Source organism: Aedes aegypti, chromosome 3 (genome assembly GCF_002204515.2).
Source record: "Aedes aegypti strain LVP_AGWG chromosome 3, AaegL5.0 Primary Assembly, whole genome shotgun sequence".
NCBI classification, from domain to species: Eukaryota; Metazoa; Arthropoda; class Insecta; order Diptera; family Culicidae; genus Aedes; species Aedes aegypti.
The window spans coordinates 36,799,217-36,826,345 of NC_035109.1; the positions used below are offsets into that span (position 1 = coordinate 36,799,217).

General features: G+C 37.3%; 2 protein-coding genes across 9 annotated transcripts in view; both read left to right on the forward strand.

The window, feature by feature from the left end:
• LOC110679867 overlaps positions 1–24,174 on the forward strand; it is a 37,192-nt gene extending 13,018 nt beyond the window's left edge. For 7 of the 8 annotated variants that reach the window (XM_021855859.1, XM_021855861.1, XM_021855857.1 and 4 more), the window contains exons 3-4: positions 19,067–19,261; positions 19,407–24,174. In XM_021855859.1, the coding sequence (XP_021711551.1) occupies positions 19,149–19,261; positions 19,407–23,328 (4,035 nt within the window). In that variant the 5' untranslated portion in view covers positions 19,067–19,148 and the 3' untranslated portion in view covers positions 23,329–24,174. The other variant, XM_021855865.1, reaches the window with a different exon arrangement.
• LOC5572217 (putative ankyrin repeat protein RF_0381) lies at positions 23,582–25,300 on the forward strand. Its single transcript, XM_021855866.1, has one exon. The coding sequence runs from the start codon at positions 23,598–23,600 to the stop codon at positions 24,711–24,713; it is 1,116 nt and encodes a 371-aa protein (XP_021711558.1). The 5' UTR covers positions 23,582–23,597; the 3' UTR covers positions 24,714–25,300.
• Positions 25,301–27,129: the final 1,829 nt, after the last annotated feature.

Consider the following 27,129-nt stretch of genomic DNA (forward strand, 5'->3'; position numbering starts at 1 on the left):
CAAGACTGAAGGAGCGAAACATTAAACTGAATTGGAAAAAGTGTGTTATAGGGGTAACGGATTTAGAATTTCTGGGTCATTGCATCACTTCAGATGGAATAGTTCCATCCAAAAATAAGGTGGAAGCGTTAATGTCTTTCAGAAAACCGGAAACCTCCAATGAAGTTCGCAGTTTTTTGGGTTTGGCAAATTATCTAAATAGATTTTTGCCCAATTTGTCGACCATGGATGAGCCCTTAAGAGCGCTTACGAAAAAGGGAGCACCTTTCAAATGGACGGCGGAGCATGATCAAGCTTTCGAAGAGATCAAATCTAAAATGGCGAAACCTACGGTTCTGGGGTTCTTTAAGATGGGTGACAGGACACTTTTGATGGCGGATGCTAGTCCTTCTGGCTTAGGAGCTATTTTGATCCAAGTCGACACAAATGGAGATTATCGAATGATCAGTTACGCATCAAAATCGCTAACAGACACAGAAAAACGCTACTGCCAGACAGAGAAGGAGGCACTTTCTCTTGTGTGGGCGGTTGAGAAGTTTTATGTGTATCTCTATGGAAACGAATTTGAGCTGTTGACCGATTGCAAAGCGTTGATCTATCTCTTTACTCATCGCTCTAGGCCTTGCGCCAGAATCGAAAGGTGGGTATTGCGGCTGCAGAGTTTCGACTACAAAATTTCACACGTGCCTGGCGACGAAAATCTGGCGGACGTGTTTTCAAGGTTATCGGTGATGCGTCCTATACCATTCGATGAGTTTGAGGAAATGACCATCAGGGAAATAGCATCTTCTTCGGCAAATGCAGTGGCTATTACTTGGGATGAGTTGGTAGAAGCCTCTTTGAATGACACGGAAATCCAACAAATTCTTCAATCTCTACACCAGGGTAAAATTCTACAGCTGCCATTGGAATTCAGAGCCTTCGCAAACGAGCTCTGTGAAGTTGCAGATATCCTTCTACGTACCGACCGTATTGTTGTTCCTGTTAAACTGCGTGACAGAGTACTGCAAATAGCACACGAGGGACACTTGGACATGCAAATGATGAAAGCATCATTACGTTCTTCTGTTTGGTGGCCTAAAATTGACAGGGCGGTCGAGGAATTTGTCAAAAAGTGTCGTGGCTGCTCTTTGGTTGCGGCTCCAGATGCTCCGGAGCCAATGACAAGAAAACGTATGCCGACTGGTCCCTGGGAAGATATAGCTGTAGACTTTCTGGGACCTTTGCCAGAGGGTCAGTGGCTTTTTGTAGTTGTGGATTACTATAGTCGATTCATGGAAGTTGTAGAGATGGACAGGATTACAGCAAAGGACACGATTGGGGAATTAGCAACAATTTTCGGTCGTTTTGGTATTCCAAGAACCATGAGAGCAGACAATGGTCCACAGTTGCGGGCAAATTGTGAAGAAATTCAGGATTATTGTCGAGAGCTGGGCATTGAGTTAGTGAACGTTACCCCGTATTGGCCCCAGGCTAATGGGGAAGTGGAACGGCAAACCCGGACCATACTGAAGCGACTACGAATAGCACATGAGCTAGGGAAGGATTGGCGACTGGAGCTACGAGCATTCCTGTTGTCGTATCATGCCACGAATCATTCAGTAACTGGGAAATCGCCGTCGGAATTGATGTTTGGGAGGCGAATCAGAGGCAAGCTGCCGGAAGTTCCACGACTAAGATATCACGATGGAGAGGAGAGAGAACGAGACAAATTATCAAAAGAAAAGGGGAAGGAATACGCGGACCTGAAGAGGAAAGCTTGTCGAAGCGAGGTGAAAGTAGGAGACAAGGTGTTAATGAAGCGGACAGTGCGCATCGTACCTTCGTGCTGTGCGTACACGAATTCTCTCTGCTCTTGGAAGTTTTCTTAAAAACTACCTAAAGCAATAAAACAGTACTTTTCAGTGCTACAAAAACAGTACTTTTCAGTGCTAAAATTAAAAACGGTACTTTTCAGTGCTACTAAAACAGTACTTTTCAGTACTATTTTTTCTACTATTGATCCCTTTACGATCCTTGTTTGGACCCGTGCCTTCGATTTTTCGTTGGACCCGTTGGCGAAAGCTAGCGGTGGTAATCCTTCTTGGACACCGTCTTGGGAAAAAACCTTTCGAAGGTCACGTCTTCTTTCGTTTATTAATTAAACATGGTATCAACAACAAACAAAAGGAAGGGTGAATCTCTGAATTCACTACTTCCTTCCAAAAAAGTGGGTTTTAAAACTGTCACTACACGTGGCAAGAATGGAAGAAAGGACGCTTCCCCGGAATGCGAACTTTCTTCCAAGGGTGAAATGAATAATTGTATCGAAATGAGCAATCAGTTCGATGCTCTAGACAAATTTTCCGAACACCAAATCGAAGCAGCCTCTAGCCCAGGCTCTTTGATTCAAGTGAGGAAGCAAAGAGTGCCGCCTATCGTGGTCAGTTGTTCCGAATTTGGGGGATTTAGGCAGGAGATCTTGAACTCCATTAGGGGAATCAAGGTTTCCTTCCAAATCGCAAAGAAAGGAGACTGTCGCGTTTTGCCGGAAACTCTTAAAGATCGTGAGCTTCTTCTCAAACATCTTGAAGAGAAGAAGCACAAATTTTTTACTTATGACGACAAAACTGAACGTTTGTTCAAAGTTGTCTTGAAAGGTCTCTCAAGTGACTATAAATCACCTGAAGAGATCAAAAATGGAATAAATGATTTACTTGGATTTTCCCCAGTCCAAGTAATCATTATGAAAAAGAGAACCCAATCTGGCATTGTTCGGAAAGGGCTTTCTCAAGAATTTTATTTAGTTCACTTTAACAAAAAAGAACTAAATAATATTAAAGCTTTAGAAAAAGCAAAACTTTTGTTTGATGTCCGTGTGACATGGGAACATTTCCAGAAACCTGGAGGAAATTACCAGAACCCCACTCAGTGCCGTCGGTGCCAAAAGTGGGGTCATGGTACAAAAAATTGTCGCATGGATGCTAAATGCATGATTTGCGGAGGTTCTTCTCACGCCAAAGACGTCTGTCCAGTGAAGGAAGATACCACCAAATTCATATGTTGTAATTGCGGGGCTAACCATAAGTCCAATTTTTGGAATTGTCCTTCACGCAAAAAGGTCATTGAGGCTCGTGCCAGGCAGATGAAAGATAATATCCGTTACGATAACGGTCGTTTCCGGAATTTGCCTGGTAGAGTATCGAACAATGCTCATTTTTCAGTTAACGATCGCTTGATCATTAATCATACCCATCAGGAAGATCATAATCATGCTCATTCACAAACTAATTTTAATCCGTCGGGTAGCCGTTGGAATCTTTCTATTTCGAATGTATCTACCCACGGTAAATCCTTTGCCGATATCGTAGCAGGAAATTCGAACTCCTCCCCTGTTCGATCCATGGGTACCCATTCTACTAGTTTCAAATCAAATGGAAAAAACCCTACCGCCACAGGTAACTCCGCTTCTTCGTCTACCGAAAATTCCAATGGGAAATCACATGACATGTCTGCCTCTGATTTTAATTTTCTAACTGAACAATTGAATCTAATGATTGATGCAATGTTCAAAGCCACCACTATGACTGAAGCAGTCCAAGTAGGTGTAAAATTTACAAATCAAATTGTTATTGGATTACGTTTTTCTAATGGATCCAAATAATAATTTAAATATTTTAAATTGGAATGCTCGTTCTCTGAATGGTATAGAGGACGAGCTGTTTAATTTTCTTACGGTTAATAACGTGCATATAGCAGCTATTACCGAAACGTATTTAAAACCTGGATCTAAACTCAAAAGAGATCCTAACTTTTTTGTTTATCGTAATGATCGACTTGATGGGGCATGTGGGGGAGTTGCAATCATCATTCATAGGCGTATAAAACATCAACTGTTTTCATCATTTGAAACTAACGTTTTTGAAGCTTTAGATGTTTTTGTTGAAACACAGCTTGGTAAATATACTTTCATAGCTGCCTATTTGCCTTTTCAATGCTCTGGGTAGCGAGTTAATTTGCTCCAAACTGACTTGCGTAAATTGACTCGCAATAAGTCAAAATTTTTTGTCATTGGTGACTTTAATGCCAAACATCGGTCATGGAATAATTCTCAAAGTAATTCCAACGGCAGAATTTTATTTGATGAGTGCTCTTCAGGATATTTCTCAATTCAATACCCTGATAGCCCCACATGTTTTTCCTCTTCTAGAAATCCATCTACGATTGATTTGGTCTTAACCGACTCTAGTCATCTTTGTAGCCAACTGATTACTCATGCTGATTTTGATTCTGATCATGTCCCTGTTACATTTCAAATATCCCAAGAAGCGATTCTCAATCCTATCAGCTCCACTTTCAATTATTTACGAGCCGACTGGAATATATATAAAACGTATGTTGATTCCAATCTTGATGTTAACATTTCTTTAGAAACTAAACTTGATATTGACAATGCTCTTGAAACTTTAACAAATTCCATTGTTGAAGCCCGGAGCATTGCAATTCCAAAATGTGAAGTAAAATTTGAATCCGTGATTATAGACGATGATCTTAAACTCTTGATCCGTCTTAAAAACGTGAGGAGAAGGCAATTTCAACGCACTCGCGATCCTGCTATGAAAATTATATGGCAGGATTTGCAGAAAGAAATCAAGAAACGTTTTGCTCAATTAAGAAACAAAAATTTTGAAAATAAAATTTCTCAATTGGACCCTGGCTCTAAGCCCTTTTGGAAATTATCGAAAATCTTGAAAAAACCTCAGAAGCCAATACCGGCATTGAAAGAGGAAAACAAATTATTACTAACTAATTGCGAAAAAGCTCAAAAACTTGCTATGCAGTTTGAAAGTGCGCACAATTTTAATTTAGGACTTACTAGTCCAATTGAAAATGAAGTTACTCAGGAGTTCGAAAATATTCTCAATCAAGAGAACGTTTTCGAAAATGCCTGGGAGACTGATTTGGAAGAAGTGAGAACTATTATTAAAAAATTCAAAAACATGAAAGCTCCTGGCGATGATGGAATTTTCTACATCCTCATCAAGAAACTTCCAGAAAGTAGCTTATCATTTTTAGTTGATATATTTAACAAATGTTTTCAATTAGCATATTTTCCTGACAAATGGAAAAATGCTAAGGTAGTTCCAATTTTAAATCCAGACAAAAATCCTGCAGAAGCTTCTAGCTATCGTCCAATCAGTTTGCTTTCCTCCATCAGTAAACTTTTTGAAAAGGTTATTTTGAGCAGAATGATGGCCCACATCAACGAAAATTCAATTTTTGCCAATGAACAGTTCGGATTCCGCCATGGACATTCGACTACTCATCAACTTTTACGTGTAACAAATTTGATCCGTTCCAACAAATCTGAAGGCTATTCTACTGGTCTTGCTCTTCTAGACATAGAAAAAGCATTCGACAGTGTTTGGCATGAAGGTTTGATTGTAAAATTGAAAAACTTTAATTTTCCAACATACATTGTTAGAATAATTCAAAGTTATCTGTCAAATCGTACACTTCAGGTTAATTATCAGAACTCCAGATCTGAAAGACTTCCTCTAAGAGCTGGTGTTCTCCAAGGCAGCATTTTGGGACCAATATTATACAATATTTTCACATCTGACTTACCTGAGTTACCTCAGGGATGTCAAAAATCCTTGTTTGCGGATGACACAGGCCTCTCCGCCAAAGGACGAGTTCTGCGTGTCATCTGTAGTCGATTACAAAAAAGTTTGGATATTTTTTTTCTTCATACTTGCAAAAATGTAAGATTTCTCCTAATGCTTCAACTAATAATATTTCCACATAAACCAAAAGCTCTTTATTTGAAACCTTCAAGTAGACATGTTGTCACGATGAGAGGGGTTTGTCTTAAGAACAAGCTGTTGATATTCAAACAAATTTTCAGGCCAGCCATGTTGTATGCTGTACCAATATGGACTAGCTGTTGTAATACCAGGAAGAAAGCTCTGCAGAGAATTCAAAATAAAATTTTGAAAATGATTCTGAGGCTTCCTCCCTGGTATAGTACCAATGAGTTACATAGAATATCCAATGTTGAAACATTGGAACAAATGTCAAATACAATCATTAATAATTTCAGGCAAAAATCGTTACAATCTTCTATTGCCACGATTAATGCGTTATATGTTTAGGTTAAGTTAGGTTAAGTATATTAAAAACTTTTTTTTCTCTTATAAGCAGGTGAAATCAACTCACCTGTAAAAAACTGAACTGCTACGGCAAATGAAATGTAATATGTTGTTAACAAAATGTTAATTAAATCTTAAATTTGTTTTACCAAATTAGGATGATAGTGTTGTCAAATAACACAGAACACCTAGATATAAGAAATGAATGTAATGTTTGGAATGATACTTAAAAAAAAAAAAAAAAAAAAAAAAAAAAAAAAAAAAAAAAAAAAAAAAAAAAAAAAAAAAAAAAAAAAAAAGAAGCGGACAAAGAAGGAGCATAAGCTATCAACGAATTTCTCGCCGGAGTTATTTGTCGTAGTAGAAAGAATAGGATCGGAAGTATCGATCAAATCTTTGACAACGGGGTAGCAGTTTAAGCGCAATGTTAGCCACCTTAAGAAAACGGACTTGGAGAAGCAGATGGAATCGGATACTTCATCTACGGAAGTAAGCACTGATGTTGACAACTCGCTTGATGAAGACAAACAAGAGGATAAATCCTCGGATGATCCCCCAAATATCGACAGACCAGACGCAGCTAAGCGGAAGCGCACAGAACCAACAAGATATCGCGATTTTATTCCATATAAATTTGTGTTCATTTAAAAGAAGGGAGGGATGTGGTATCCTGTACCCCACTATGCCGTAACGTAATATATGGTTATACCTGAGGAGAGAAAGAACATTGAGTGTGGAGAGTACGGAGGGCGCGGAGAGAGATGAAAAGGGACTTGGAAAAAGAAACGTGGACGTGATCGGAGGTAGAAAAGTTACGGCGGAGTTGAAATCTAAATAAAGAAGTTCTGAAGTGTGAATAAGTTGTTTTTACTGTTGCATCCAGATATTACAGACGTATATACCGTAATTCTTCAACGAATTGTTCAGGTCGAAAATTTCTTCATGATTTATTTCCATACTTTTCCAGGGCATTCTCCAAGAACTCATTTACTAGTTTTCACTGAGTTTCTCCTGGGATTCCCATGTAAATCATTCTCACGATTAGTAGTTATTATTCAACAGCTTGTTTCCTGAAATTTCTTTATGCAATCTTAATACACAAATTCTCGAAGAATTTGTATTAAATTGCTTGAAAATATCTCTTGATGAATTTCGAATTTTAAACACTTCTCCTAGAAGGTCCTATAAGTAGTTATTACATGTAAATTCTAATTGTTAGATTGAAATATTATCCAGTTGTTCCTTAATAATATAATAATCACCAAAATCGTCTTCAAAATCACCAAGTAAGGATTCTTCCGACAAATTCATCAAAGACTGTCCCAACAGTTTTTTCAATTTTGCCTTTGGGGATCTTCCTAAACTTTCAGTATATCTCCCAGGAATTCTCAAGAATTGCATAAAAAAATCACAGCAAGACTTCTTACCAAAAATAACACAGCGTAACAAAAATGACATTTTCGCGTGTCTCAAGTATCAAATTATGTGTCTCGAGTAGTTTTGGGGTTGCTGAATCTGATGCCATTCTCAGAAATGTTTCAGCACGTCACAATTTTTAGCTACAGGTCGCCAAAGTTGTATACAACACTGGTTTTATCGATTTTTACATAAAATTTAAAGTATAATTTATCGAACTTTTTTGTAATCTAATCCACCAAGCATGAAAAATAGGACCTGAACTTTTAATTTAGACATAATTTGGTTGAAATTGCACGATTAAATTGAGATTAAACCGATTTTTTCAACATGCTTACTGTCTCCATACTAAATTCTGCGTTGTTCTTATATGGGAAAATACAATACTTTTTCAAATCAGAAAAAATAACTTTTCCGCATCGAACGCATTATAAACTTTATTGATAAGTATTGTTATACATATAACGTTTAAATTCTGAGCAAATTAGGCAAATAAATTACCATACAAGCCGGCAAACTTGCATGCAAGTTGGCTAAAATAGTCAATTTTGCATTTTCAACAGCCAATATCTCAAAAACTAGACGTGCTATGATATTTTTGAAAACGGCAATGGATCCAGCAATCCTTAATTGAGTTAATGGCGGTATTTTGGTGCTTGAGACAAAAACGTGTTCCGCAGTGTAATCAATGATTTTTCCAGGTTACTCTAAGCATTCCTTCTAATATTCCACAAGACTTTTATAAACAATCAAACAAGATTCTATTGGGAAAAAGTTTTTATCGATTGCTCAAAGAAGTTCTCCACAGATACATATGCATTTTTTTCCTTCAAAGAAAATTCTAGAATAGGCCTTTTTCAGCTCCCTCTTGAGCTCCAAATCTTTCTGGATCTTGAGAGCTTCAAGACGCTGCTCCGCTTCAATCCTATCCTGCTCTAGGGCAGGGTGTCTACTCATATACAGAAATAAAACTCCCTGATATTTCCAGGTTTTTCGAGGTTCTGAAAAATAATACAAGGTTAAATAAATTCTTTAAAATACATAATTGGATGAATAGATGACTAAAAATATATTTTCAAAGAAAGGATATTGTCTTTAAAATACTTAAACAAAAAAATCTAACGATACGTACTATCACTTTCATAACTAAATCTGTTTGTTTTAAATGTGTAAACAACTCAAGAATTCAATAGTTTTGTTATAATTCCACAAAACCAAGAATTATCACCAAACGATCTGAAAGTGCCTTCAATCATCTTTCCCTTAAATGGGATTCAGTTTTATGAACATTAGAAACGTACTCGTGCCATTACGACTGCTCGTTATGCTGTAGATTTTATTCACATATTGTTGAAGTTTAGACGACAGTGATCATAGTAACCTAGCTTGAGCGAAGAATCTAAGACTTAATCTGAGTTTGTTTATTTTTATCGCGTTTCTGGGCCCATAACCTCTTGGTAATAAGTAACACGTAGTGAATCTAAAATAGGTCTGTATTCTTCGATCAAGCTAGGTTACTAAAAATTCAAATCCGTCTTGGTCACGGACGTTGAGGTGCAGCGGACGGGAGCACAATCTCCCTGGCAAGTATACAGATTTTAGAATTGAATGCAAAGGTCTTCCGGCTTCAAACAATTCACAGGTTGACACAGGTTGGAGCCGTTTCCAGTATTTTAGAAGGTTTTGGGACGACGACGCTCATATGGAATTTGGTGGTGTGGCTACCACTGATGACTTCTTTCCCAGATCCTACAATGAAGCGATGTCCTCACCCGATGCAGAAAAATGGAAGGCTGCCAATCAAACATGGACTTTGGAAGATCAAAGGACTGTTCATTTTATAAAGTGGACACCTTGTGCATGCTGTATCTTTTTAATTTATCAATGAAATTTCAATCGGTTTTCTGCACATCGTTTGACTAGTATTGTACAATGTTGTGATAATAAAAATTCTTCAAAATTAATTAAATTTCACACGAATATGGAACAACGATTAGAACGGTTGGTTTTTGGAGGTTATCAAAATCAATGATTGTTAGAAATTGGCTGGAAAATTCGACAATTTATATTTTTTTTTTTATTTTCAAAAAGGGCTTGTTCTTCGAAAGTATCATCAACTAGAAGCCTGATGGAAAAAAATCAAGTTATTTTTGGAACAACAATTTTACAGATATAATAACATCATTTTCCCCATATATTTTTAGAGAAAACCATTTTAAAGTTGAAGGGGATCGGTATGAGTAGATATTTTTTGGTTAAAAGTACGTCCTGACGGAAGTCCTAATATAGTATTAATATGAAAAATGACTTACGCCTTCATAGAGTTACTTATTAAGTCCCCAGGTGACATTTAAAGCACAATAAATACACAATTGCTTTATTCTTAGAAGACCTTTCAAAGTACATTGACAATCATCAAAATTGGCAACACTGCTGTAATAAAATCGACTTCATTTTGCACCTATTATTTTTGTAATATGTTATTCTGAGATTACCAATTGAAATTTTCGGAGAAAACCATTTACAATTTGCTGCAGATCGATAAATATGCGTACACGATTTTAAAAGCATGAGACTTTTTAGTAAAACTACCATAAACAGTAAAACTTGTGCTTAGGACTGTGGTTTAAACGCACGATTTGGCTCTCGTTTGCACAAATATAGTTTATTTAGTAAACCAGACCAGTTTTGAACACGCTTTTTACTTTCCTCTTTTGCTGGGAGTGAAAGGATGGTGTATCAGCAAATTTGGCCATAAATGGGTGCATCACTAAAGTTGCCTAATGTCAGAGAATGGTGGAATATAGTTGATTTTTTTAAAGCTATACCTTTTGTAGAATCGTAAAGGATACAAACATACAATATGTTCATAAAAATTAGGATTTTTGTTTTGCGAAAAATATTGTTAAACTTTGACGAACAGCTTTTCTTAGGAGTTTTTGGAAAAATTATTTGGCTCTTCAACCAAAAGCATTTTCTAAGATCTTATATTTTAATAGTATTGTAGAATAATAGTTGAATGATGCACAGAAAACCGATTACGATTTTATCAATAAATAAAAAAGATATAGCAAAAACAAAGTGTCCACTTTATAAAATGAACAGTCCTTACCAGAAGGGCGGAAGGCCGTTGGTTGTAAATGGATATTCGTAATCAAACGTGATGCAGCCGGCCGCATAATACGTTATAGAGCTCGCTTGGTGGCCCAAGGGTTTAGTCAGCAGTATGGAACTGACTATTATGAAGTGTTCGCGCCTGTGGTTCGGCAGACTACCTTCCGTACATTGATGGCTGTGGCAGCAAAGGAACAGATGATTATCAAGCAGTATGATATCAAGACCGCATTCCTCAATGGTGAACTTCAGGAGGAGATTTATATGAAGCAACCAAATGGATTCATCTCGATAGGCAACGGACTTAAGCAGGCAGCTAGGTCATGGAACGCCAAGTTACACCAAGAACTCATTCGACAAGTATTTGAAAGGTGTAAATCGGATCCGTGCCTATATCGGAAATGCTCACATGGTTCTTGGTGCTACGTGTTAGTATATGTGGACGATCTTATTGTGGCAAGCAAGAGTATCCAGATGCTAGAAGAAGTTCCAATATCACTTAGAAAGTCGTTCCAGATCAGCGAGATGGGAGAAATTCATCACTAGCTTGGTATGGAAGTTGAAAAGAATGAAGATGGAGATTATTTCTTAAGTCAGCGAAGATACATCAATGACATTATTATTTTGAGCGGATTAAATGAAGCTAAGGAATCCAATATTCCCTTAGACCCAGGATATGTCACCAAGGAAAATGAAGGGGAAGTATTACCAGACAACAGAAATTATCAAAAAATTATAGGAAAGCTGTTGTACGTTGCATTTAACACAAGATCGGATATTGCAACTGCAGTATCAATATTGAGCAGGAATACAAGCCGACCTAATCAAGAGGACTGGATCGAACTGAAGCGAGTTATCCGGTATTTAAAGGGCACCAACAACTATCGGTTACGGTTAAGCAAGTTGACGGAACCAGAAGAAATTGTAGGTTATTCGGATGCTGATTGGGCTGAAAATAGAAGGGATCGAAAATCAAGTAGTGGATACGTCTTCAAGATAAACGGAGGAACGGTAAGCTGGGCTTGTAGAAAACAGACATGCGTACCATTATCCACGGCTGAAGCAGAATGTATAGCACTATTGGAATCTGTACAAGAAGCATTGTGGCTAAAACAGCTACTGCGAGAATCGAATGGAAACATAGAAAAGCTCGTTATCTTCAAAGACAATCAAAGCTGCTTAAAAATTGTTGAAACTGACAAATTTAGTTCAAGAACGAAACATATTGCAACTAAGATTCATTTTGTGAGAGATCAAATCAAGAAAGGGAACATGCGTCTATTGCCCGCCGGAAACCATGGCTGCCGATTTACTTACGAAACCACTACCCAGAATTCAGACAGCAAAACTGGAAGAACTCATTGGCCTAACCAGTGTCGTCTAGGAGGAGTGTTGAAGTTTAGACGACAGTGATCATAGTAACCTAGCTTGATCGAAGAATCTATGACTTAATCTGAGTTCATTTGTCTTAAAGCTTTCTTTAAATACAGACCTATTTTAGTTTCACTGCGTGTTACCTATTACCAAGACATATTACTCCGAAGAACTTCCCAGGAGTATGATTTGTGATTTTTCACAAACTATGTACACAGACAAACAGACGTAACACTTAGAACAAATCGCGATTAAAATCATAGTCGTGAGAACATGTACGCCCAATGCTAAAATGGCTGTGTTTGGCCGATGAGCCAACAGGTGGCGGTAGTGTGTAAACGTCAAACACGAACAAAAACGATGCCAGTGCTGTGGGCGGTGGGTTGGCCACCTACCGTATATTTAAATCGACAGTTAAAAAGGTGGTCGATGGACATCGATGAGAGTGTGACGTCTGTTTGTCTGTGCTATGTAAGTAATTCTTCCAAGAATTTCGTTTTCGATACCTTCATGAATTCAATCTGGAATTTTTATAAGGATCAGGAGTCCGTCCCAACTTTGTTTCATGATTCAAGGAATCTACAAGTTCTCTAGAAATTTGATTTGGAACATCTTCGAGAATTCAATGATTCTTGATGAAGCGCTTTCTAGGATTGTCTTATAAATTGCGAAAATAACTGAGAAAAAAAAAACATTCGAATCTCTTAGACTTTTTGAAGACATTCGGAAAGGAAATAATTATAATAGGTTATTACTATAGTATTAACTGGTGCGGAACATCGAATGAAGTTGAGAAGAGTCCATTAAGACTTGAAAATTTCATTTGAAAAAATGTTCGAGAAATGTTTGTACCACAGGAATAACATTTTGATGAAATGCTAGAGAAATGCCGAGAAAATTTCTGGAGAAATTTAATAAGGAATCCCAAGTCAAATTTATCGAGGAATTCTTGGAAAAATTTATAAGTTTATAAGTTAGATTTCATCAAACAATGCCTGAATGATTTATTGTTGGAGCTATTCCTGAGAGTAATCGTGAATATTTTTTTAAAAAGGGTTCTTATGAAAATACCTAGAATAAACGAAAAAATGGCGTAGGAATTATTATACGGTTTCTTGGAAAAACACGCCGAAACTATATTTTTCTAAAACTCTGAAATAAACCTTAGTGGAGCTCCTGTAAGATCTGTGCGAAATTTACTCGAAGTGGCAGGGAAAACGTCTGGATGAAATCCTGGGATAATCGCTAGGATTTTTTCAGGAAAATCTCTGTGCACATTACTACAGTTTTTTTTAACTCTAGAATAACTTTTTTAAAGGTGGTGAAGTGCTCTTGGATTTTCTGGACCAAATTCTGAAGAATTTTTTCTAAGCATCCATTGAAAAATCGCTGATAACATTCCTGGAAGAAATCACTGGAAAAGTTACTAGACTTCCTGAAGCATTCCTCGGGATCTGAGAAAAATGTCATTATGAAAATGTGGAATAATTGTGTAATAGTCTTTGGAGGTTTTTCTGGAGTCTCTAGAATTTTGCACCAGAATTCACTGCAAGTAGATTACAAATGTGAGTTTAGCGACCATTTTGATTGAAATAGTGACTTTAGAGACCTTAACGCATAAATAGAGACTATCATTAAAATAGTGAATAAAGACTATACAAAATCTGCTAACCTTCAAAACATACTATTTTTGTACTTTTTGTATTTTCGTCTCTTTTCCTACAAAATTTATTATTTTTGTATAACATACGATTTTTTTTCGATTGGAATGTTTTCAATTATATTTCATACACGCAGAGAATTAACGGCTATTCAAAACATTAGTTAATTTTGTTGCTTTTGGCAAGCGTTTTCTATTTGTTGTAATCAGATAAATTGCGTTGAATCAGCTATGATTTTAATTAAAACAAAACAGAAATATTTTTGTATTTACTGACAGCATTTTAAATCAGATTTATTTTTGAAACAACGACAAAAATCAACATTTTAAATTGAAGATCTGTTTGTTTCAAATACTTTCATTGACAACTTTGATAAAAGCTAAACTCAGGATTGAAATGCCATTTCGTTTCTCGCTCTAAACAGCGTAAACGTAGAAATGTTGGTCACGGATATTGAGGAAATTGCCATAAAAGATGTTCATTAAATCGTCTTATTTAATTGTTTCGGTACATCCGAAATCATGATCGAAGCCTCCCAAGGTAAGTTAGAATCATTCTTTTCTTAAATTTTTAATCAAATTAGCTATTTTACATGATTGCAGTTGACTCCCACTTGAACCGCTGAACCTAACTCAGCGGAAGGAAACTAATTTTATGAGTCCAGCCCCGTCGTTTGCAGTGCAGAACAAATATATTTACAAATTAGATTCTTGGAAATGCCAGTTGTTTTTAATCTGCATTATTCTAGTGAATTGTAGCACATAGAAATATAAACACATTAAGTTTTTCAAAGCTACATATCATCGTTTTTGTTCATTTTAAAATAAAAGAAAATGAAATGGGGGGGGGGGGGGTGCCTGGGAACAAAAAATGTTTTTTTTTTAATTCAAATAAAAATATTGTAAAATCAAAAAGGACAGAATATTGTTTCAAAAACGAAAACTTTTATTTTAATGTGAAAATATTGTTGTTTCAAAGCAATATATTTTTAAACCAACAATGTATTTTGTTGAATCACATTGAGCTCAGCTGTCAAATTCAACAAGAAATATTTTTAAACCAAATTACTAGTAGTTATTAAAATTAAAAAAACAGCAATTATAAGCCGGCAAATAATGCAGAAATTTTGTTGGAAATTTTGTTGGAATGATTCAGAATATATTTGGCTATACAATAATTTGCTCTGCGTGTATGTTCATGAATGACACTTAACTTGCTTGCCTCTACCAATATGGCAATCTTAAGTTATGCTTCCTTGTGTAAACATGTCAATTAGCGTTTTGATAGCGGCGCAGCCGAAAATTTTTAAATTGAAAAGAATTTGTTTTCCATAAACGACATATTCTACCATGCACTATTGCTTCGAAATAATTTCCCTTAGTGTAGCCAAAATTCCCTCAGAATTCCAGGATTTTTCCAGGTTGAATAAAATTTCCTGATAATTATAGGTTTTCCAGGTTTTTCCAGGTAGTAGACACCCTGTAGGGAGACACGCAGTTCCTCTTCCTGCAGCTCGTCGACGAGTTCCAAAGCTCTAATCTGGCTCTGGGTTTTGCTCACTGATGACACCTTGCTTCTATGCGATCGCTTGCTAGCACCACTACCTGACGCGCCTCTCACATAACATATGTGGAACTCAGAAGCCACAGCAAGTTGAAAAGTGGTACCCACTTTCAGCTGCTGGCAAGTGGTATATCTAGTATACAAAACATCGAACTGTCATTGCCAACGGTAAACAAAAACCATATGATTCGAGCAATAGAGCTTAGTGACATTTGAACACACGTAGACTAGCATATGCTCGTCATACACAGTTTGTTTTTGTTTTCCTCAAAGAAACTGGCACACGTTTTCCAGACTCATCGAAGCGCATATGGAAATATTACCCAATTTGCAAAAAATATACCCGGATTCACAACTACATCTACACTAGGGCACCCATACCATTGAGCGTGATAACCACTATAGACCAGTTCCTGCAAAGATTGCAGGTATTAAGATCAGGGAACGCTGAAAAGCAATGTCTGACGATAAAAAACTTTTTTTTTTCATAATATGTAAATGTTTTCTTTCATAATCCCCAATATTCATGTTTTATAACTAAATAATGTGATGTCATCGAAAATATTATTTCCTGTCAAAATAATTCCTGTTTACTAACGTGAAAGAGCTTTTGTTTTTCAGAATCCTTCCGCTCATTCATCTAAAAATGCTTTATGTTAGAAACAACATAGATAGCTTATACATTGACTCAATTATCTCGGATATGAGAGGCCGAAATCTAATTCGAAAGCTGTACCAAAAATAATTATTTCAATTCCCTCCGTAGCCACTCTGAATATATGTTATATTTGATTCATTTCAATACAACACGCTAAATTTGTTCTGCGGTTGTAAACAAAACTGATTGCGTGAATTCCGCACAAGAGAGGAACACTTGCGGAATTCGCTTCCATTTTTGTTTTGCTTCTGAAAACATTAAAAAAAAAAATCAAATTTTAAAGGTTTTCAGGGATTTTTTTATTTGAATAGCCGAAGCGGAAGCAAACGGGGCAAAACTTTCGTATTTGCGATCATCTTCCGGCTTTTCGCTAGAAAAAAATTCCCAGAAAACTCCTCATCTTCTTCAGAGTCGTGTACTAGACTCGACTCTAGTACACGACACTGAAGACGGCCTTACAGTTGAGGTCGAAATACGCGCTGTCAAAGGATGCAAACTCTAGTGGAAATAAATGGTATAGGGGATCATCCAAAAATGACGTCCATCATTAGGGGGAGGGGGGGGGTCTACGAAAGTGTGACAGTACGTGTAGAAGGTATTGGAAAAAGCGTGACAGAGGGGGGAGGGGGGGTCTAGAAATCTCAAAAAACGATGGACGTCATATTTGAATCGTCCCTAGTACTAAATTCGGTTTTTTCATCTACTTATAGGTATTCTACTAAACAGCTCGAAGATTTATTATCCTCATCTTACCAACGGCCAATGGATCACCTGCTTTGCTCATCTCCACAGTTGATCAGCAGATGTTTTCTCATTTTATTTTGTATGGGGAAAGTCATCTAACCAAAGACAAATTAAAGACCTCCATGTCCCTTGCAGTTGCCCAAAATTTTATGACTCATAAGGTAATCTAGAATGCCGTGAAAAGTGTACTGCGATCTGTCAAACTTGGGTACCTTTTGCATTACCGAGGGACCAAATGCAGTACTAGAAGTGGTACCCAATCTGAGCCCGAGTGGGACGGACCTGATCTAACGGCAAATATCTCTTAAATGAAAGCTTTAATCGAAAAAATATTTGGTACACGTGAAAGCCATAATCATTGAGCACAACCGGTATCGAATTTTTTTTTCGAAAATAGTTCCCAATTTTAAGTAATAATTCGTTAGATGCATTTCGCCATACAAATATTTTCCGCGTTACCTTTTAGAGATTTTTCGTACATAGACATTAGCGAAAGTGCGTTACTGTGTGACGAGTAGCGAATCAGGGCATGCGTGTAACCCATTGTTTGCTGCCGCACGGGAGATGATTGACAGTTCCGTTTCCATCGCTCCCCGCACAGCCGAAGGCCAACACGTCGGCTACCCACAGAATGAGTGCGACCTGCACAGAATTTTCACTCAATCAGCCAGTTCTGCATTGGTTGCCTCATTCTGTGTAGTTTGAACACATGCGCTGCGTAGAGCTGGCTTAGCGTGAATGTTGATTGATGTATTAGTGGTATAACTTTTTTGACATTTCGATTTTTTTACACGGAGATATCAGGCTACTCAAAAAATAAGTTCTTTTTACTCAAATTTGGGTAAACTGCATTTAGTTTTTACCCACGGTTGGGTTGTTTTGCCTCTGCCGCAACAGCTTCTTCTTCTTTCTGGCGTTACGTCCCCACTGGGACAGAGCCTGCTTCTCAGCTTAGTGTTCTTATGAGCACTTCCACAGTTGTTAACTGAGAGCTTACTATGCCAATGACCATTTTTGCATGTGTATATCGTGTGGCAGGTACGATGATACTTTATGCCCTGGGAAGTCGAGAAAATTTCCAACCCGAAAAGATCCTCGACCGGTGGGATTCGAACCCACGACCCTCAGCTTGGTCTTGCTGAATAGCTGCGCGTTTACCGCTACGGCTATGCTGCGCAACAGCAATGTTGTCAAAAACAGAGAGAGATGCACCGACCCATCGTCGAAGTTCAATGGAAAAAGCCAAATTTGGGTTCTTTCGAGTTTACCCAACGTTAAGTTGTTTTTACCCATCACGGAGACATCGAAAGCTAACGCTGGGTAGATTTTTGTTTGCACGGAGTTGTTTGTTTTGCCGTTGTCATATGAAAACAACCGAATGATAGGTATATGTCAGTTTACCCAAATTTGGGTTATCCCACGGAAGAGCCGAATTGCGTCAAAAGAAGTCAAAGTTGGGTTGATTTGTGGCTCCGTGTATACCAGCATGCAAATATTAAAGTGGGTCTCACTTCTTGAGCTCGAGTTCCACTTATGTTATAGACCAATCCAGTTGCCTGCGTAGTAGTGCAATGTTGCAACATTGCTTTTGTTTGCTGTGAGAATCCAAATGTAAACAGAATTGCTGCAAAACAACCACTTTCTTGTTGGCCTGCCGTTGACCGAAAGCTCAGTGACGTCAAACAAACATCGATACGTTTTCATTCTGAGGAAATCGACTTGTGTAAGATTGATTGTGCGTTGGTGTTTGTGGCAGTTTGCTTGGGGACCTCTATGTGCGCATCTTCTTAACGATTCAGATACTGTCTTATTTCTGTCATGTTGTTCACCGCTTATGCTATCATTAACTCTTGGAATACTAGCTGATACATTTTTGTTTACGGGGGTTCGTTGCATTGTGGATTTTCTTTCTAAGTTCGGGATTTTGCAATGATAGTCTAAAAGGTTCTTAGGGACCGTACCTGCGTTGCACCTATTCGGTCGCTGCGACGGGAACGTCTTCTCGGGAGCTCTTCTTGCTTCTACACAGAGGCTGACACAGAATCGCTTTGATAGTTTCGCTCACCTACAAATTATGGGAAACTATCCGACAGAACACTTCTTCCTTTTTCTTCGGGAAATCTCCGCAATGGAGAATTAAATTACAACTTAAACGGTTTCTAATTTGGAGGTTTTCGCTTTAATGCATTAATCTAACACGCGGTTTGACAAATAATGAAAAAAAATTTCTTCGTTCTTTTTCATGACCTACTGCTCTCCAACAGGCGTGAATTAACACGATTTTTTTCTAAGTGTGCAGGTACACCTTATTCTCAATATGAATAATATTACGAATTCATGACAAAACGAAACACAAAAACCGCCAAAAAATATAACCATTCATTATAAATTCATTTTTTTTTCAGATTTCCTCTTGAGAACTGAAAGTAAACTCATCAAATAGTAGCTATTTCAAACTATTTGCAACAATACCATCAACTTTCTACGATGGCGTCAACTTCGAAAAAGTGCTGCAAGTCCATAGAAGATCCGATACCATCGAAAAGGTTTAGATCATCTTTGGATGCCGTTGCTAACATAACTTCTGAAGCATCGCCAGGGTAAGTCTAATTAAACAACAGATCCACCAGAAAAGTATTAGACTTGCAAGTCCTCATCAGTTGCATCTTAACCACTTTTGTAAGCTGAAAAAATAAAAAGAACATATGGCAATGAATTTTCAATTTTTCTCTTTTATTTTTTCAGATCAGCTCGTGCAGAATACGAATGCTGTTTAAATAACTCTGCGCACGGTTATCAATATGAAAGCGACCTCTTCTCGGGTTTGTTCGCAAGAGCATCGATGCAATCCATCAACTTTAAAATGGGCATTGAAGTATCCGCCGGTGAAAAGTTCGACGATATTGTATTCGTGAAGGAAGACAACAATGAAACGTTGTTGATTCAAATCAAACATTTTGAAAACATGAAACGAATTTCGTCCATAGATCTTTTCAAGTCCGGGGAAAAAAAAGATTTTAATATGGGCATATATTTCAAATCTTTCATGCATACAGAAAAAAACATAAATGGACAGAAGCGGTACTTCATTTTCACCAACAAGGATCTAGACAGAGAAGACGTGTTGTACTGGGGAACATTCAAAACTCGTCAAGTCGACAGCTTGATTGATTTTACTGGCCAAGGAGGAATGTACGAAGAATTTGTGCCGAAAGAGACGGCAATACAGGAAATGGTTAGTAAATTGAATACTGAATTCGATGACTTAAAAAATGGCCTCGTCGAACTTTTTGATCCAAGGTGCATATTTATTCCTGACAAACTACAAAAGCACAAAGCACCTTTGAATGAAATTATTGAGATAACCGGCAATTATGTTAAATACCGCGATAACGACGAAAAGCTGTACGAGGTATTAGATTCTTACTATAAGTCCAAGAATCAAGATATCAGATGCATTGAGAAACATGTGAACAGAATCAGAAAAAGCGATGCAAAAGGATCAAGAGATATCAAGACTCTCATAATGGGTGATCGTAAAGCATTGAAGCCTGTCTTTGTTACAGAAGATGACGTAAAGAACTTTTTTAAACAGCTAACGTTTTGTACTAAGCAACCGGAAAATTTTAAAAATATTTTAAGAGAAGAAATCCGCATAAAGATGCGATCGTGGATTATGCCAGACGAAATCAGTAAACAGTTAAAAGACGGGACATATACTGCTATGGGTAAACTTGAAGCAAAGCTTGACGAGTGGCAAGAGCCAATCGAAGCATTGGTGAGAGAACGAAAGACAGTGCCCTGGCTAACATGGCAGGATGGCAGAGAGGTTTTCGGAATGCTGGAGAAACATTTTTCACCCGTTAGAAACGATTTCTATAGGTCTTACGTTAACCGTTCTTTGAAATTCGCCTACATGAGTTTCGGATGTTTGGGTTCCATGAATGTTGAAGATTATGAATTAGTGCTCAAAATGAATAGAATTTTCAATGAACAAAAATGTTTACTGATACTTGGCAAGCCAGGAATGGGAAAAACAGTTTTCTTGAAACATATTGCTTATCAACTGCAAATTAAGTACAACACTTGGAATGTTTTCATGATCAGTTTAAAACAACTGCAGAAAAATTTCCAAAATACGACAAAATGTCACACAGAAGAGTTTATAAATACATTGTTTGATTCTATTCTGTCGGAATACAATATAGAGATTTTGACGACGAGCTCAAATGATAATGTTACTAGAAACATACTTTTGTTTGACGGGTTTGATGAAATTACTTCGACGCAATCCATGGCAGCCATTGCAGTTTTAAAGAGACTGCTTGATTTTAACAATATTCGATTGATTATTAGTGGTAGACTTAACGTGAAACAGATACTGGAAATTTCATTTGAATCAAAGGCAATGAAGTTGGCACCATTAGAATACGATAAACAAGTTGCAGTTTTGAAGCTGAACTGGAATGTTTCCAATGACGAAGCTAAAATGCAAAAATTCGAGATTTTCGCAAACAAACTGCTTGAAATGTTCCACCCAAAAATACTACTAGCCTCTTGCATTATCGATTGGCCATCTTTTTTCACTGGAATTCCTCTTATGGCTCACATGTTGGCTAGAGCGTATTCGACACGCTTCGAAAAATTCCAGAAGTCCGATAAATCAGAGATTATCCACGATCTACTCGCAGCAAAGAATTGTAGCATGGTCAGTTTGTATGACCAGTTCTTGCGATCAACGTTTATGATTAAAATGGGCAAGAAAAACGAATGCAATGCATATTCCGAGATCAAGCCTTTCGATGAGGAATGGCAAACACTGTATGAAGAATTCATCCACGTTCATCAAATTCTGGCAATCCAACAATGCAACATTGACGGGATAAATGCATCCATCGATGATACGCGCTACTTGCAGTTTATGGAACGCATCAACACTGGGAAAGAAACTTCCGTTATAATAAATAAATCTGACGATACGACGGAATTGATTCATTTGACGTACGCCGAATACCTGGTAGCACTACATTTGTATGAAAATCTACATAGCTATAGGGACAACCTTCATAACATCCTAGAGTGGAATGAAACCGTTCGAAGATTCGTTCTGACGATTATTGAGGAGAACTTACCTCGAAGCAACGCACAATTGACGAAATTGATCGAAATTAACAGCGAGAAAAGTGTGATGACATTCTGGGCATGCGAAGCGGCTTGTATCGAAATCGTCAAAGCGTTACTTAAAAGTCGTGATATTACGAAGATCTGCTTCGAAGGCTATGGCTCTTTGCTTCACGAAGCGTCACGTGTTGGATACTACGAATTGGTAATTTATCTGATCGACGAGTACAAGATGAATGTGAATTATAGATACATCGACCAAACAGCGCTTGAGTATGCCGCCAATTCCGGTCATCTAGAGGTAGTGAAACTTCTTGCTTCGCGAAGCGATTCCAGCAGCCATAAACTGTTATTCGTTAACCCTACTCTGTTAGTTAAAGAAAGTCGTACAGAAATTGCCAAATATCTTATAGAGCAAAATATTCTGTCTGAGTTCAGTTGCGAAAAACTACTTCTCGCTACTATTTCCGAACACAGAGACCTGAGTTTAATACGACTGCTAGTGGATCGGAAAGCAGACATCGAGTGTACTGATGATAAAGGCCAGAGACCACTTCACGTTGCGGCCAAGGTAGGCTATATTGAATGCGTACAGCTACTCATTGACCGAGGAGCCGACATTAATTCGGAAACAAAAAGCGGTATGACTCCACTTTTATTTGCGTTCGAAATTAAAAATCATCATTCCCGTAAAGCATGTGTGGAGAAACTTATGTCATGCTCTACGATTGACGTAAAAGATAAAAACGGTTTCACCACTTTCCATTATGCAGCTAAGGTAGGTCTGACAGAGCTCATAGAAACACTGCTCAAATTTAACGTTGATATCAATGGACAGTCGACATTTGGGGAATCGCCACTCCACATTGCAGCGAAAAACAATCAGGTTGATTTTTTGAGAAAACTGTTGGAAAAGACCGAAACGAAAAATGGTTTAAAGGATAATGACGGTTTAACAGCTCTGCATTATGCTGCCAAACATGGAAATCCAAAATGTGTGAATTTGTTAATCGACTTTGGAGCTAACGTAAATGCCTTGACATATGAAACTCGTAAAATGCCATTACACTCCGCAGTTGATCTTACGTATTCATTCCGCATTTCCCAAGTCGAACACGTATCACGACTGGAAATTGTGGAGCGTTTGCTCTTATCCGGCTCGAGAATCGTGGTGGATAAGTATGGTTGCACAGCCCTGCACTATGCTGCACAAAACGGATTAGTTGATTGCCTAGAACCGCTACTCAAAAAGAGTGAAGATGCCAATGCTCGATCGGATTCAGGACAAACACCGTTGCACTTGGCAGCCAAAAGAAACCACATCTCATGCGTAAAAAAGCTGTTGAGCGTTGGTCAACCGGTTGATGAGAAGGATGAAAATGGATTTACAGCACTGCTTTCCGCAGCTTATACTGGATCCGAGTGTTGTATGAAATTGTTAATGAATGCTGGTGCTGATGTAAATGCCCAAACAATTGAGGCGGAAACAGCTCTCCACTTGGCATCGAGAAAAAAAAAAAAAAAAAAAAATCTTACAAATGTGTGAGAGAATTGCTCAACAACGATTTGTTTGATGTAACAGTTGTGGATAGTTCGGGATATACAGCACTTCACTGTATCGCTCGATGTGGCCTGGAAGGGTTTGTTAGCCGCATAGTTAAACAAGGAATTGATGTCAACGCTATTGATGCTATTGATGGAAAGACAGCCCTACACTTTGCTGCCAGCCAAAGCTGCTACCTTGAGATTGTAGAGGAGCTACTTTCCATCGACGGAATTCAGGTGAATGTGGAGGATAAGAGAAGGTATACTCCTATGCAGTATGCTGCTCAAACTGGACATAAAAATTACCTTAAACTACTTCAAGATCAAGGAGCAGATATAAATGTACAAACTTTAGATGGAAAAACATTGTTGCACTTGTCTGTGAGATGTAACAATTTCGCGGTTGTTGAAGAGTTACTTATTATGGGATGTATCAACGTTAACGACAAGGACAACGCCGGATTATCAGCTCTTCATTACGCAGCTGAAGAAAGACGATTCGAGTGTTTACAATTGCTGATGAAACATGGTGCTGACGTTAATTCTAGAAAAAACGCTGGTCCCACTCCAGTGGATATGATGTTTTTAGATAGAAGGATTTACGTAAATCAAGATGATTGTTTAAAAGAACTACTGCTATGTAGCACAATAGATGTGACGTTACAAGATGAAAATGGTTTCACAGCGCTTCATCGTGCATCAAAGTTTGGACTTGAAGATTGCGTGAAGCATTTGTTGGTGCGAGGTGCTGGCATTAATACTCAAGCAAATAACGGACAAACAGCGTTTCACATTGCAGCACAAGAAAATCACCCAGATTGTATGAAACAATTGCTGCGCAATCAATCGCTTGACGTAACGATCAAAGATAAGAAAGGATTCACTGCGCTACATTACGCAGCAACATGGGGAATCGTCGAACACTTGAAACAGATTGTTGAGCGGGGAGCATCTGACGATATCCTAAATGCCCAAACGAATGAAGGAGAAAGTGCGTTGCACATCGCAGCACAATATTTGCAACTGATTTTTTTTGCCGAGTTGTTGAACTACTCAGCACTAAATGTCAACTCAACGGACACATGTGGATACACAGCCCTCCATTATGCTACAAGTAATGATTTAGAAGATTACACAGTGCTACTAATAAGGCGCGGAGCTAACCTCAACGTTCAAGCATTGAACGGAAAGACGCCCTTGCATGTTGCTATTGAACACCGCAATATGAATGCCATTCAGAAACTGTGTGACAGAGAGACAATCAATTTTAACTTACGAGATGACTCCGGATGCACAGCACTACAATTTGCGATTAAACATGGTGTAGAAGAATGCATTGAATTGTTGCAAACTCCAGAATTCGCAGGACAATTAACATCGGTGTAACTAAAGAGTCTAAATTATAAAGAGACGAAATCTGATCATATTCAAAATAAATCAGCTAGCAACTATGCCAAATCTATTACGCAGCACTGCCAATGTTGAATCCCACGCTAAAATTGAGTCACAAGTTTTATGTGTTGAGTTTTCACAGTTTTGGGTAACGAATGAAAAATTGACTGAATGTGTAGAAAACCAATGTAATGAGTAGAGCATGCAAAGCATGAAAATTGCAACCGACACTCAAGTATTCAGAAGATATGTTACTTCAGAAGAAGCAAAATTTTCGTTGGCGGTAACATTTTTGTGTGAGCCGTTTTCAGCTTGTGTGAAAAAGTGTTTGACAAGTCTCCTGCTCGATTGGAATGACATTGACAGTAAACTTGGAATTCCAATTGGAACATTTCGCTTCTTTGCTTATAGTTTCTTTAGGTGTAACCATCGCATAGATAGAAGAACTAACAAGCGAAGCGTGCGGAAATATAACTCCATCATCTAGGGGGACCTGGGGTAAAATGCACCACTGAAGGAAGATGTGACAAAATGAAGACCAAACAACATGTATGCAATGTTTTAATACACACGTTTACTTATAGCTACCTAAAAAGCAAACACAAATTCAATCTTTTTTTTATTTCTTTATTAATATCATTCCAAACATTACATTAATTTTTATATCTAAGTGTTGGGTGTTATTAGACAACGGTGTAATGTTTCATGAAAAATATAATCCAATCCGACTTATACTTCATTAAAACCAATCCCATATCGTTTCTTTCAGATCTTTTAGAAAATTTGCAATTGCTTTGATAAAAAAAAACCTTGTTTTTCTGATGCTTCGATTGAAATATGGGTTTTCAAAGCAAAGGCTAATATGGTCATTTTTCACAAAATTGACCATAACTCAGGAACAAAAATAAAGTACATCCTAAAAGTTACCAGAATTGAAGTTTATAAAGTTTCTTTCTTAAAAATATTTTATTAAAAAATTTTCGCGAGTTCGGGCATAGATTTTCCAGCTTTTCTTTATCAATTTCCCCAACGGTGGAAAATTTGGTGGAAAACTTTTTCCAGTTCATATTTTTTTTTTGGATTTCTGAGAAAATTTGCTTGAATTTTCATATAAAAATTTTGTTTCTACAATGTTTTGTTCTTGAGTTATGATTTTTCAAAGAAAAGTCTTATATGGCACATCTGGACATTTTTCACAATATTGGCCATAACTCAAAAACGAAAAGTACTGTTTTTAATTTTAGCTCTGAAAAGTAATGTTTCATTGCTCTAGCAGAGAGCATTCGTGTACGCACAGCACAAAGGTAAAAGCCAAATGTAATAAATATGTAAAATGTCTCTATCCCCTTATTAATAGACAATCAAAACTTTGTCTTACAAACAAGCTTTTGATATTCAAACGAATTTTCAGGCCAGCCATGTTGTATGCTGTACCAATATGGACTAGCTATTGTAATACCAGGAAAAAAGCTCTACAGAGAATTCAAAATAAACTTTTGAAAATGATTCTAAGGCTTCCTCCCTGGTATAGTACCAATGAGTTACATAGAATATCCAATGTTGAAACATTGGAACAAATGTCAAATAAAATAATTAATAATTTCAGGCAAAAATTGTTACAATCTTCTATTGCCACGATTAATGCGTTATATGTTTAGGTTAAGTTAGCTCTTAGCAGCAGGTGGAATCAACTCGCCTGTAAAACATCTGAACTGCTACGGCAAATGAAATGTAATATGTTGTTAACAAAATGTTAATAAAATCTTAGATTTGTGATACCAAATTAGGATGATAGTGTTGTCTTATAACACAGAACACCTAGATATAAGAAATAATGAATGTAATGTTTGGAATGATACTAATAAAGAAATTAAAAAAAAAGACTGGGAAAGAGATGCATTCACGTTTAGAACGAATGTATTATTCTCTGATTCTTTCTCAATTAAAGTTTGAAGACAAGTTCTGAGTAAAATTTAAAAATGAAGTTTAAATTTACATGACAAATGATCAGAAGTATACAATATTTAACAATATAAGTGAGAAACGACGTCAATGTCAAATTTCTAGTTGGTAACAAATATAACTCAATGATGCTGCTATTGATAATTCAAAATGAGGATAAATTTTCCATGGTTGTTTTTCCAAATATTTCTTGAGGATTTTCTAGAGGAATTACTCTACTAATTCTTCAATAACTTCAAAACAGAGTCTGTTCATAGTAGAGAATAGTAGTTTACGGAACAAGTTGCAGAATGATCATTTTTACAGCACGAGTTGTAAATTTATCCTTCGAGGCTTGCCGAGTAGGATAATTACGACGAGTGCTGTAAAAATTGAGTTCTGCAATGAGTTACGCACAACATTTTTTTGCAATTTCGTAGAAGACCACTTGAGGGTATCAGAAGTTATA